At 46.6% G+C, this 13592-nt stretch overlaps 2 protein-coding genes across 6 annotated transcripts in view; both read left to right on the top strand.

The window, feature by feature from the left end:
• Positions 1–3920: 3920 nt before the first annotated feature.
• On the top strand, positions 3921–10085 carry MLKL (mixed lineage kinase domain like pseudokinase). Its single transcript, XM_032614827.1, is given in 7 exon segments — positions 3921–4161; positions 4164–4370; positions 5904–6054; positions 6619–6703; positions 8756–8907; positions 9241–9290; positions 9548–10085. Coding segments are annotated over 7 exon segments (1212 nt in total). The 3' UTR covers positions 9874–10085.
• Positions 10086–10373: 288 nt separating this feature from the next.
• RFWD3 (ring finger and WD repeat domain 3) overlaps positions 10374–13592 on the top strand; it is a 52089-nt gene continuing 48870 nt past the window's right edge. For 3 of the 5 annotated variants that reach the window (XM_032613035.1, XM_032613039.1, XM_032613036.1), the window contains exon 1: positions 12545–12660. The gene's annotated coding sequence lies outside the window, so the exon portion shown is untranslated. Of the gene's footprint in view, positions 13095–13592 lie in introns of all 5 variants that reach the window. The other 2 variants (XM_032613038.1, XM_032613037.1) reach the window with 2 other exon arrangements.

Below are 13592 nucleotides of genomic sequence, written 5' to 3'. Positions count from 1 at the left end.
TCGTCCGAGAAGAGAAGCCGAGGTGTCTGCCTGGAACTGTGCACAGGACCAACTGGATGCCCTCAGGAGGGACAAGGGTGAGTCTGGCAGTCGTCCCGGGGCGCGCGCGGTCCCCGGAGGCGGCGGGGCTGAAGGGCGCAACCAGATTCCTGAGCAGTGAGGGGAGAGCCGCAGTGGGAGGTGGGGGTGACCCACGGTCCCATTTCCTGCAACTCAGGACCGAGTTGGTTTTCTTTCCTCGGCTCTGAGGGTGGAGCCGCCCGCTCGTGTCTCCGACCGCTTCCAGCTAAAGAAGGCGCGGCAAAGGGGTGGGCTCCGGGTGGAGGTCGTTGTGGAAGGGCCTCGGGAACCCAGCTCAGCAGAATTGACCAAGCAGCCCAGACAGACAACTCCAGACAGTGCGACATTGCCAAGGGAGATGATTCCAGATCTTGATCATTAATGCCCTCTTCCTTTTCTGGGGGCCCATTTTAGACACAAGGAGAGTAACCTTATGTAAAATGGCTCATCAGGAAAGGTTGCTTGATGGCATTTTTCGGAGGGGAGGAGGAAATGGCATTAGAGTTCTCAAAGGATTTATATTGTTACTGCCGTTTTAAGATTTTTCACTTTTAAAATTAGTGACTTTTACCCCTCATTGTTTTTCTGCAAGTAACATATCCTTATCAAGGTTGTTAGCAGTTTTACATATTACAAATAGCACCTCAGTGTACATCCTTAGTATCCAACTATCTGTACACATATGAGCTTTTCCACAGCACAAGTTCCTAGAAATTCACATTGTTGAATCAAAGTATATATGTATTTATATTCCCTTTCATCCTTTTGGTATCTTTTTCCTATACTTAATAAGCCCTAAACAATTTTAGTAATTATAAAATTAATAAGCCCTAAACAATTTTAGTAATTATAATTTTAATATTTTATAGGTAAGTCCCTTTTTATTACAAAAATCCTTGTTATTGCTACTAATTTCCTCTTTCAAATGAACTTGAGGATCATTTACTTTCAGTACCAAAACGTGCCATTGCGAGTTTTATTGGAGCTGCGTTAAATTGGATTTACCTTTGGAAAGGATTGCCAGGTTTGTCATTTTTAATCTTCCCAGCTAGAAAAATAACAGTTCTTTCCATTTCGTTTTTTGGTTTTTATTGTGGCCACGCCTGGAGGCATTCGAGACCTTAGTCCCCCAACCAGGGATGGAACCCGAGCTCCCTGCAGTGGAAGCACGGAGTCTTAACCACGTCTCTGCCAGGGAAGTCCCTCTCCATTTCTTGAAGCTTTGTTTTCTGTGGTTTTCCTCATACCACGTTATCACTTTTCCTGCGAAATGTATTGTTTTAAATTATTGCTTTGATGAGTGGGGTATTTTTTCCGATTATCTTTTGATTAGTTGTTTCTGAGATATGGCTTTTTTGATGAGGCTGGCAATAAGATAACTGAAGCTTGGAGCTATGAAGCTGAAATCCTCAAGGTTCCTTGAGCAACATTTTCACGTCTGCCTTTGTCTCCGGTGGACCAGAGAAAGGTATATAGTTCATTGCCCTCAGGAGTCCCAAGAAATGGCCTTGAAGCTCTCTGCTTAGCAACTGTGAATAGCTGGGCAGCCTGAGACCCATTGAGTCTTTTTAGGCATGCCCTAATACCTGTTACTTCTCTTGTTAGATCAGTATAACTCTAAGACAACAACAAAAATGTATCAATTAGTTGCTTATTTGGTTTGGCTTCTGCTAGTTTCTTACTCATACTTTTAAACCAGATTTGGGCTCCAGACCAATTACCTTCTTGGAATAGAACTGTTGAGATTAACTTTGTTTAAAAGTATTTTAGAGAGACTTCCCTGTCAGTCCATTAGTTAAGACTCTGCTCTTCCACTGCGGGGGAACTAAGATCTTGCCTGCCAAAATAAAAGTCCTTTGGCAACCGTTTCTGTGGACTTGTACTTATTTAAATGCAACCTTTCCCTACCTCAGGATCTTCACCTATACAATGCAGATAACCACAGTGAGCTTGTGGTTCCAAAGCACTTAGCCTGTAGTAATCATCGCTATTATCATCATTCATTACTGAACACAGTTGCCTTTGGTTGCAAGTACAGCAAACACGATTCAAAGGAGCTTAAACAATAAGGAAAATTATTGGTTCATGAAACCTGTAATTGAGGAATGAGGTACACTTCAGGGTCAGTTCAAACCACCAGTGGCTCAATGTTGTCACCGAGGACTCATTCTTTTCTTTCCGTTCTGCCATCTGTAGGTTAGCCTCATTCCACAGCTTTAGAATCAGGGCTCCATGCTTTCTCACTCCTATTCAGAGAGAGGTTGAGAGTTAGAAGCTGACTTACTGGGCTGGCTTAGGGGAGCCAGGAAGTTCCCCAGCAAACGTACCCCTCAAAGTAGCCCAGGTGCCCAGTTTTGAACAAATCACTGTGATAAGCTACTAGGAATTGTCTGATGACTTAGATCAACGTTTCTCAACCCCTGCACTATTGACATTTGGGGCTGAATCATTCTTTGTTGGCGGGGCGGGGTGGGAAGCATCCTATGCATCGTAGCACCTTGACCTCTACCTGCTAGATGTCAATGACACCCATCCCCTAGCCGTGGCAACCAAAAATGTCTCCAGACGTTGCCAAAAGTCCCAGCAGGGAGTGGGGGGGGCGTGTGCAAAGTCACCTTCAGTTTAGAACCACTGGCTTAGATACAAGTCTCACCCTTAGAACCAGGGGTGGGGCCAGCTCCCCACAAACTGATTGCTGAATGGAGGAGGAGCAGATAGTCACAGAAAATTTGGGCAACAATAGGAAGCAGAGAAATGGATGCTGTATAGGCAACACAGATGTCTACCTCAACTCCTCTGGGCCTGAAAAGTCTCTTAATCTTTAGTGCAAATGCCTCTGAGGGGTCAGCACTTACAACATGAAGGCTTATTGATGCATCGGCCAATGGGGAGGCTGGAACAAATTTACAGAGTGCTAAAAACACAGTAGAGAGGGATGGAGGTGAGGACCAGGGAGGCAGGGCTGCTCAAGCACTGGGAAAAGAGACAGAAAAGAAAATTTGAGACTGCAGAAGCCAACTTCTATTACAGTCCTGAATATCCTCAGCCGGCTGTGGCCAAGGTAGTAAACTGAGGCTTCATGGCAATATCCAGTTGACAAACGTATTTTATTTGATCCACACAGTGTTGGACTGCACAGTTTTTAAAACATTTTTTGACTTGGTTGCAATATTTTAAATTGAGAGATTTAACATAAAAATCTAAATTTCTGATTGCTCTTTAAAAACTAGATCTTCCACCACTGGGCCCTTTATCCTTGAACAGTTGGTGACTTACTAGGTAATCCTTGCCTTATTTGGAAAGGGCCTGAGCTTTTCAACCTACTATCCTATAGTCACCCCTATACTTTGGCAGGATATATTTGTTAGAATAGGCTAAATTTATTTAATAAATAGACCCCAAAATATAATGGTTCAAATGCAATAGAAATTTAGTCCATGGCAGATATTCCAGGTTTATGAGCAGCTCTCCTCCAAGCGATGATTCTGGGATCCAGGTTCTCCCTTCTTGGGCTCTACCACACCTAGGGCTACATCATCCTGTGTAACCAGCTGACAGTGTGTGAAGGAGACAAACCTGACTCAGCCCAAAGTAACACTTATGGTACTCACACCCCATTGGTGAGAACTAGTCACATGGCCACATCAAGGTGCAAGGAAGGCTGGGAGATGTAGTCCTAGCTGGGCCAACACTTTCCAGCTAAAACTGGAAGATTTTGGTGGACAGCAAGCCATCTCTACCTTACATGAAGTTTATGGGGAGACCTCTACAGCCATTTAAATCACAGACACCCTTAGCCCAGTAGTAAATATGCAGGAGATTCCTGAGACTTAAACAAATTCCATCTGTTTCTTCCAGAAATGGATCAATTGAGGCAGATCATCTCCTTAGTCCAGCTTATCTACAACCAGTGTGAAGAGATGAAATACTGCCAGAAACAGTGCTGACATCTAAGGAGCCATGTCCATGGCCTGCTGCAGCCTCTGCAAATGCTCCAGGCCCAAGGAGAGAGGAACCTGCCCACCGAGATAACCACTGCCCTGAAACGTTTCCAGGCTGCCCTAGAGGAAGCTAAGGAGTGGATAGATAAGTTCAGCAATAAATCCAGAAGTTTCTAACAGTAGGGCATGACAGAATACTGTTCACTGGAGTGAACAAGAGGCTGAGAGATGTCTGGGAGGAGTTCTCACCACTGCTTCAGGTGGATCAACAGATGCATATTTCAAGCATCAGCCCAGGAGCATTCTGGCAACAGGAAGATCAGTAGGACGCAGAGGAAGACAGGAAGGTTATCCAAGGACTGAGAAGTGGTAAGGAGTTTTTTTAGATGGGGGGACTCCAAATGGGGGTATATTAGTCTCATTTTTGTTTACCAAAAAATCAGGAAGGCTGAAGAGGTTTTAGTAGGTGTCTATTCATGTAACTCAGAACTCCGGACATCCCTGGGTACAGACATGGTGGGGGCTGGTGAGATTTGAGTGTGCCACCAGTGGCGGGGTGGGGGTGGTACGGATGAGTCATGTTTCCCTTTCCATTCTCTTTGATGTCAATCCTCCCAGCCTTAGTTTTTCCAGGACGTTCCATTAATATGTAAATTATCCAGGAAGAAAAATTCACTAATTATCTAAACAAACAGGAATTGAGTACCATGTGCCAGGCACTGTTCTAAGTGCTGGAGATTCAACACAGAGCAAAATACACAAGATCTTTGCCTTCACGGAACATAAGTCTGCAGATAGAGGGCTAAGTAAATTATTTTATCTAAAGGCAATAAAAATCGTACACATGGTAATGAGATGGAAAGTGACAGTGGGTGCAGTGAGAGTGGTCAGGGTGACATTTGAATGGACACCTTGAATAATCAAAAGGAGTGAGTCATGTGAAGTTGAGGGAGAGGCGCATTCCAGGCCGGGAAGACAATGAATGCAAAAGCCCTGAGGTGGGAATAAATATGGCCTGTGCAAGGAACAGCCAGAAGCCAGCATGGCTTTAGTGTGGTAGGTGAAGGAGAGATACCAGATGAAAGTGGGGAGGTAGGCCAGAAGATACAGGAGCAAGGTCATGCAGGTCCTGGTAGACCTGATAAGAATTTTAGATTTGGGCTTCCCTGGTGGCGCAGTGGTTGAGAGTCCGCCTGCCGATTCAGGGGACGTGGGTTTGTGCCTTGGTCCGGGAAGATCCCGCATGCCGCGGAGCGGCTGGGCCCGTGAGCCATGGCCGCTGAGCCTGCGCGTCCAGAGCCTGTGATCCGCAATGGGAGAGGCCACAACAGTGAGAGGCACACGTACAGCAAAAAATAAAAAATAAATAAATAAATAAAAAATAAAATAAAATAAAAAAGGACACTTTCTATTACTACCATAACTTGAAGACGAGAATCACTTATCACAAATAGGTGACCACAAATAAAACCAAAACAATGTTATTAAATTCTGGCTGCATGATGCCTCCTGCCCAAAGGCCTGCAATTCAGACCGGTATTCTCTTTGTGCAGAGGAGATGTCAGCAGATTTAGGGAGGTATTAAAGACATCCAACACCAAACTGAGACTTTCTTCTTGGCGTAATCAGAAAGACTGGAATTAAAAGAAGAATAATTTTCTCACTATGTCATCTTGCATACCACTTATCCATACTTTTGGAAATACTGCCTTAGATCTTTCTTGGAAATCATAAAGTTTATTCCTCCTCAACTCCCTACACTAGTGAGTTTTATGAGAAGTCATTTTGGACTGTAGGAGACACTGTTAGCGCCTATCCAGATGTCCTCTGATCCTTTTCACCTGCTCTGCACACTCATCCCTCCCCCCCCCCCCCCCACTCAGCATACTTTGCTGCTAACAGCTCATGGCCGCCATCTGCAGAGGAATATCCATGGGCACTGGAGCCCCTTGGCCCTGAGAGCTGAAAGTGCCCGGGAGCTTTATAACCACCTGTCCCTGTCCCTGTTCCTCTCCCCCAACCCCACCCAGTCCACAGTCATTGAACAACAGGTGTGAGTACAAAAGTCCAGCTCCTTTGCTTCGTGCAGAACAAACCCTGAGGGGTAGTTATCCTCTAGAAGTCCCCGTGGGGTCAGGCTGAGCCTGGAACTTCACCTGAAGTCACACCCTTGCTTGATTTCTTCTCCTTCTCTGTCCTGCTTCCTCTACTCCCTCACCTGGTTTCTCCTGGGAATACCTTCTTAATCAATCACTTGTACCCAAATCTGTGGCTCATGATCTGCTTCTGGGAGAAGCCAACCTAAGGCCAACTCTGTGATAACACCCCAAACTGGGAGGCAGAGGCTCCATTAATCCAAAACACTTAACACTTACTAAGTTGGTGGGAACCCCAGCTTCACATTCTGTTTCAACCAGAAGGGTCCTAGGTAGGGTCCAACCATCCAGCCATGCCTCTGAGCCCTTTGCTTTGCTCAGTGCTTCCCAGGCAGAGCACCACAGAGGCGTACAGCTCACAATTGTCAAATCTCACCTCTGCATCCCGGTTTTCCCACCTACCCGTGGATAGCAAAGTCTGTGCAAAGGTCACTAATGTCCCCTGCCTTTGGTCGTGTCAGGCTGCACCATTTGGAAACACCTGCAGAACTCCACAGAAACATCAGCAGCACGAGCTTCCTGGTGACTAAAGACTGCAACGTGAAGGTGAGTATGGCCTTCCAGGGGCCCTTTGAGTTCGACCTGTGTGACTGTTTGGTGCTGGGAGAGGGATGCACATTTCCCAGAGGCCTGTGCCTGCTCGTTTCTCTGCCTTCAACTGAGTTCAACTCTTCCCCTGCCCGGACAGCTTCCCGTGTGCCCACCACAGGACAGACTCAGTCCTGCCTGCTCTTCTGATGCCCGTCGTCCACCGCTGCCCAGGCACTCAGCAGGGATGGGCTAAGAGCCATTTCCCCTTAGATGCCTGGACACCACTTCTGTGTCCCTGAAACACCCATGAGGGGATCTTCTTAAGCCCAGGTAGGCATTCAGACTCACAGGCCAGCCATAGCCCACACTTGGCACCTGGAGGCAATTAGAAGGGTAGCACGCAACACAGCTTGCCAGCAGGGTAGCATCAAATTCTTCTCTCCAGCCGGAGATGCCACACCTGTCCCCACAATCCTCCAGGAGATATTCTCCTCATCCTAGGTGTGACAGAAAGAGGCTCCCCTCGGGTGGGTGTGGGGCCATCCAGGCTTAGAAGCCTCACGACTCACAGGAGTCAATATTCTTTCTTTTTCTTAGACTATTTATTTATTTATTTATTTATTTTCTTTACTTTTTTGGGTGCGTCGGGTCTTAGTTGTGGCACACGGGATCTTCGTTGAGGCATGCAGGATCTTGCGCTGTGGCACGCAGGCTCTTCCTTGTGGCGCATAGGCTTCTCTCTAGTTGCGGTGTTTGGGCTCTCTAGTTGTGGCACATGGGCTTTCTAGTTGAGGTGCAAAGGCTCAGTAGTTGTGGTGTGCCAGCTTAGTTACCCCAGGGCATGTGGGATCTTAGTTCCCCGACCAGGGATTGAACCCACGTCCCCTGCATTGGAAGGCGGATTCTTTACCACTGGACCACCAGGGAAGTCCCCCAATAGCTCTTTATAGTCCCCATCCCCCCGACCTCTCATCCATAAACAAGTTACTAATCACCCATCATTTTTAAATCAGCAGCAATATTACTTAGGAGCATAGGTAACAGTCAGCTTTTGTCAGTTTCCCAGGCGAATAGAGCTAAAAGGTCCACTGAAATTCAGATTCTCCTATGGAAGAGAAAAGGGTTCTGTTAACTCGATGTCCACTGTTCCCAAGTGCTAAAAGAATATTTTCTCTGTCATCCACAGATAGCTTTCTCTGAATAACAGAAGATGGGTCTTTTCTGCCTTTCAGATGTCTTTCCCCGTAGCTGGTGTAATATAAGTGTTCACAAAGCACGGTCCTTCTCACACCTGACTGTAACATGTGCTGTTCAGCCTTTCACCCCTGGTGGCTAGCGTGGAGCCAGATGTCAGAGGATGTCAGTGCTCACTGAACATGTGAATGAAAGGGGGAGGAGCCACCTAAGTGTCTAATCCTTTTCCTGACCTTGACCCTAGTTTTGGATCCCTGGCTGCGTTTAGGGCTGGCAGCCCTCTGCACACGGATGGTGCTGATGACAGATGTGCATGGACCAAGGAGAACGCACACTCCCGTGACTTGTGCTGTGGCTTCTTTAAGAGCATGGCATTGACCGTGCAGGGTCAGTGGGGTAACAGGCTGCCTATAGGTTCAGATACAACAGAGAGGATACCCATGTGTCGGTTTTTTGTGTGTTTTTTTGGTCTGCTTCCGAGAGAAAATGAGCCATCGGTGACTCCAGGCACCCCGTCCACACTCACTCAGTGGAGCTGAGTCGTCAACTGAGAAAGCCCTGTATCTAACATAGTAACACTAGAACAACAACATACCAAGTCTTACAGGTGCTTTATAACCATCACCTCAAGTAATCCTCATGCCCCGTTTTACAGAGAAGAAACCTCTTTGTGTTTCTCTTGGTCGTTACACCATAATAAATTGAACCCAGGATGCCAGCCAGGAGAGTAGCCACAGAGCCAGAAGACACCACTGGAAATACATCCCAAAGGAAAAAAACCATCCCCTGAAAATCATGTGTAGCACCAACCCCTTCCCTCTATCCCCCACCTGAGATGGTGCTGTTTATTTCTGTCTCTGAGTCATTATCTAGCTTGCAGGATTTGAGTTGAGCAAAACACAGATTTCCATCAGCTGACCAACTAAAGGGAAAGAAGCAGAGAGAGCCAATTCTGCCGCATACATCTCACCTCAGAGACTGGAAAATGTGTATAATAAATATGACATAAAAGCTGAAATATACAAGTATGTATATGTTCTTGTGCAGATTCTAACTCAGATGAACGGGACAAGAAAGTCCAAGTCAAATGCCATTAGGGAGGAGCACCTTAACTCTGTTGAATGGAATTGGGTGGTAATCAGAAAATTCACTGTGAGGACTTCCCTTGTGGTCCAGTGGTTAAGACTCTGCGCTTTCACTGCCGTGGCCCAGGTTCAATCCCTGATTGGGGAACTGAGATCCCACAAGCTGCTCAGCACAGCCAAAAAGAAAATCCACTGTGTTTTCTGGAAATGGCTAGAGGGGCATGGGAAGAGGGAAACTTGTTACGGTTGTTCAGTTTCTTGGTTCTCTTTTAGCTTTGGAATCGTCCTCTGGTAAATCGCCACTGGGAAAAGCCCATTTGAAGGTAACCAGTGTGAAAGTTGGCTCAGATGGTGCTGGGATTGGGTCGCCTTCCAAGAGACTAGAGATTCCCATCAGTGCTGTCCCGGGTGCTTTGTTCTTCAATGTGGGCATTGCCTGCGCTTGTCATTGGGGTCATTGGAAGCTCCTGTTTCTTCAGTTCTCAAAGTCCTTGCTTCCATTGCCAGCCATCAGCATCCAGAGAAATGTGTGTGTGCCAGAGCAATGTTTAAGCCTCCCATCCTATCATTTCCATGCCAGGCTGTGATTCCAAGATCTACCAGCTGGTGGCTGTGGACCGGCACCAGGAGCCAGTGCATAAAGATTGCCCTTCACAGTTGCAGGAGATCATTGATGATTGCTGTGCATATGAGCCCTCCAGGAGGCCCTGTGTTAAAGGTAGGGCTTTTTCTGGTCTAAAGAGCATGGGCCACATGTGTTACTTAACATTTGTGAAAGATTTTCCTTATGTATCACAACCAGGGGTTGTTTTGCCCTTTGGGGGACATTTGGCAATGTCTAAAGACATTTTTGGCTGTCACAACTCAGGGGAGGTGGGGTGGGGTGGACATGCCATTGGCATCTAGTGGATAGAAGCTTCTCAACATCCTACAAGGCACAGGACAGCCCCCTACAACAAAGATTATCCGGCCCAGATATCAAGAGCACAGGAGTTCAGAAACCCAACCCTAAGGGCATTGTTTAGTCTAAAGTTGGGTTGCGAAGGCAGATTACTCCAGCCTATATTCTTTCTCTCCCTTCCTTCTCTTTTATCAACATCCTGCGGGGGGGGCGGGTAATTTCCTCTACTCAGACTTTTTTTTTTTTGCGGCATGCAGGCCTCTCACTGTTGTGGCCTCTCCCGTTGCGGAGCACAGGCTCCGGACGCGCAGGCTCAGTGGCCATGGCTCACGGGCCCAGCCGCTCCGCGGCATGTGGGATCTTCCCGGACCGGGACACGAACCCACGTCCCCTGCATCGGCAGGCAGACTCTCAACCACTGTGCCACCAGGGAAGCCCTCTACTCAGATTTTTATTTCACCAGGTTATCAGCTGCTCCTCCGTTTCTTTACACCATCTCCCTCCCTGGGAATGTCTCCCTCTCCCACTCTAGATCCAAATTTCTCAGACTTTCCACAAAGCTCCAGACACAAGAGAACATGATTCACAGGCAGTATCCCCGGATTGGGGAAGTGTTTCCACTGAAGTTGCTACAGAGTTCAAAGATACAAAATAATGTTTTTCTTATCTTTATTGTGATATGTATCACAGTACAGCAGTGTATAGAATATATATGTGCAATTTTTTTTAAGTCAGAGGAAAAGAACATCACATATCCACCCCTGGTTAAAGACTAGAACATTGCCACAAACTCAGAAACCACGTATGAGTCCCTTGCTTTCACATTCCTCTCCTGGAGTAGGACAGTGGCTACTCCAATATTTGTTGATCGAATGAACCAGAAAATGAATGAATGAAGGTACTGCTAATGGTAGAGGGAAATTCATGGCTTTCCCCAGAGCCTGGGGATGAGGCTTACCACAAGTGTAAACTTTCTTTGGCATATTTTAACCTTGACAGTTCTTTCAAATTTTTCATTTAAATTATACGTTCAGGTCCATAAAAGTAGTTACTATCATGTAGTTTAGGGGAACCCATTAGTTATGTCTTTTGGTGGAGAAAAAAAAAGACATCCATCTAAACAACTCTTCTATGAAGTGGCGCTTAGTGCATTTTTTTTTCAGTCTTTTTACAAATGGGCCAACGGGGGGTTGGTGTTTAAGTAATCACCCATAAAGTTGTAAATGGGAATTTCACCCCTAAAATGAAATACAGCCAATACCTTTCTCCTCTAACTATATAAAACTTTTGGAAGTTGGAGACAAGACTATAACCTTCTGGCTTGTGTGTTTATTCTTTCTCTTCTAATTAGTAAACATGGCCATTAGGTGGATCATGAATGAATATACTCTCAGAACCTTTTAGAAACATTCTGTATATTTTTCACTAAGCAGCCCTCTGTGTTGTCCGGATTTTTTTTTGCCATGTGATATTACCTATTAATTTTTTTTAATTTTCAAAGAATCACTCAGTGTTTGATGATGTGCCTATGTATTCATGGACAAGGAAAGCAATTCAAGATATATTTTGAGATTAAAACACAATTCCATCTATACCTAAATATACACATTTAGATAGATGACGATTTTAAACAAAGTAACTAATGACTTCTCTGGAGACGATTTTTCTTTTTTGCTTCTATGTCTTGTCTAAATTTTCTGCATTGGACATGCAGTTACTTATATAACAGTGAGAATCACTCAAAATGTTTTTCATTCTATGCCATAATATATGTATTTGTTTACAAAATAACATTCCTTTTCCTCATATTAACCTTGCTATAGCTCAGTAGAAGCTCCCTTAGGGGCAGGAAAAGGAAAAAAATTGCTAATGTTCACTTTAGTGACAGGTTTGGAGGAGGAGAATATTGAAAAGTCAATTACTTGGATAATCCAAGGCTTTCAGTTGTTTACACTCTCCTCTGCTACTAGTTCCACTCAGAATTGGAAGCTGAGCAAATGAAATTCGGCAGTGTGCAGTCTGTGCCTGAGGTTTAGATTCTTAGGTCTTCCTCCTAAAGGTGAGATTTCGTCTTTCAGGGAAATGCTTGAAAAATGTTTGCTGTCAAGTGATGTGACGGTAGTTTAGTAGCAGGCAATTTGTTGCAATGGTTTGGGATTGAAGAGACCGCGTAGGTAAGTTCTTTTGCATGAGCTCTTCAACCCACTGGAGGATATACAATATATGAACAGGATTGTCCCACTCCTCTTTACCGGCTCCGGGATACTGCGGGCAACATTTTGAAATTATTGGATTAGCTACCAGCCTTTGGATAAAGACATCTCCTTCACCAAAGACTTAGGGAGAAACAGCATGAGGCACAGTTTTAATATTTTCATCTTTCCAAAATGGACCAAGAAATCTTTCTCTCCGCTTCCTCTCGTCACAAAACTCAAATAAAGACCGGTAAAACCCTGCTTCCGCTTTTCTCTTTGGGCGAGAGTTGACGGACGTAGGTTCCTACCAATTGTACGAGGCCTCCTCGAGCGTGGTCCCGCCTAGTCCGTTTACGAAGGATCAGCCAATGAGAGCACCGCTGTTTCAGCCAGTGGCGACCAAAGAAAGAAGAAGAGAGGGTATTGGCCGCCGACTGGGACTGCTGCCCAATAGGAGCAGGCCGAGGCCGCAACACAGGCTGGCGGATTGAGCTGCTCCGGAAGTGGTTGTTGGCGCCAGTCCGGCGAGACTTCTTCAAAGGAGACTGCAACTGCTCCGGGGGTCTCGCGAGTCTGAACGCGTCCTTCCGGCTTCAGGTGAGATGGGCGCTTACTTTTTCCCAGACCTTGGGCGTCTGGCTCCGGGGTGACTTCCTGGGCTGGGTCCATGGACGCCGGGCCCCGGGACGCCCCAAGATGGGCTGCGGGCCGGCCTGGAACCCGGCTGTCTGAGGAGGTTCGGCCGCTCCGGAAGGCCCCAACTGTCGGGGCTGAGTCTCCCGAATCCCCGCTCTTTTGGGGTTGCCGGTGAGGGTGGGGGCGGGGAAGGCAGGAACATCGGGGATCCCGGAAGGAGCCGACTTGGCCGCGGGGCCGGAATCACAGGTCCCGGTTTGCTCTCCAGGCAGCCGAGCCTCAGACTCATCATCTGCAAATAACTGCCGTCCCGTGGAGCGCCCTCTACTTGCATCACTTTCAAGTTGAACGAAAGACCTATTCTGTCCAACTTTATCTCACAGCAATACTGTGACGTAAACACTTTTATTATCCCCATTTTACAGAGGAGCAAGTAGAATAGGGAACCTCCTAAGGTCCCAGAGGTAGGATGTGACAGAGCAGGGATTTGAACCCAGGTCGGCCCGACTCTCCGCCGGCGCCTCTTATTCTTTTAACTGGGAGCCATCATCCCGACTGGAGCGGACATTGGTTGAAATCTGAGTGACAAAGCTTGGGAAGATTACGGGAGGTCTAGGACCAGGCTGCTCACGGCCTGGGGCCGGGGGGTGGGGGTGGGGGCGGGGGCAGGCGACGCACCGCTGCTCAGCCCCAGGCCTGGAGGGATTTGTGTTTCCCCACGTTGATTGGGAAGCTTTGCTCCAGTATGGCGCTGGTTAGAGAACTTTCTGCCGGGATGAACATGTTCTATATCTCTCCTATCTCTGTGTCAATATCGGGTGCTAATATGTTCTTAGTTGTTGGGGGATTTTTGGTTGGTTTTGTGTTTTTAGGTTGATGGTGTGTAATTCAGT

This window comes from Phocoena sinus, chromosome 19, assembly GCF_008692025.1.
Source record: "Phocoena sinus isolate mPhoSin1 chromosome 19, mPhoSin1.pri, whole genome shotgun sequence".
NCBI classification, from domain to species: Eukaryota; Metazoa; Chordata; class Mammalia; order Artiodactyla; family Phocoenidae; genus Phocoena; species Phocoena sinus.
The sequence above is the reverse complement of the archived record's forward strand: the minus strand, read 5'-3'. Positions and strand labels throughout refer to the sequence as shown.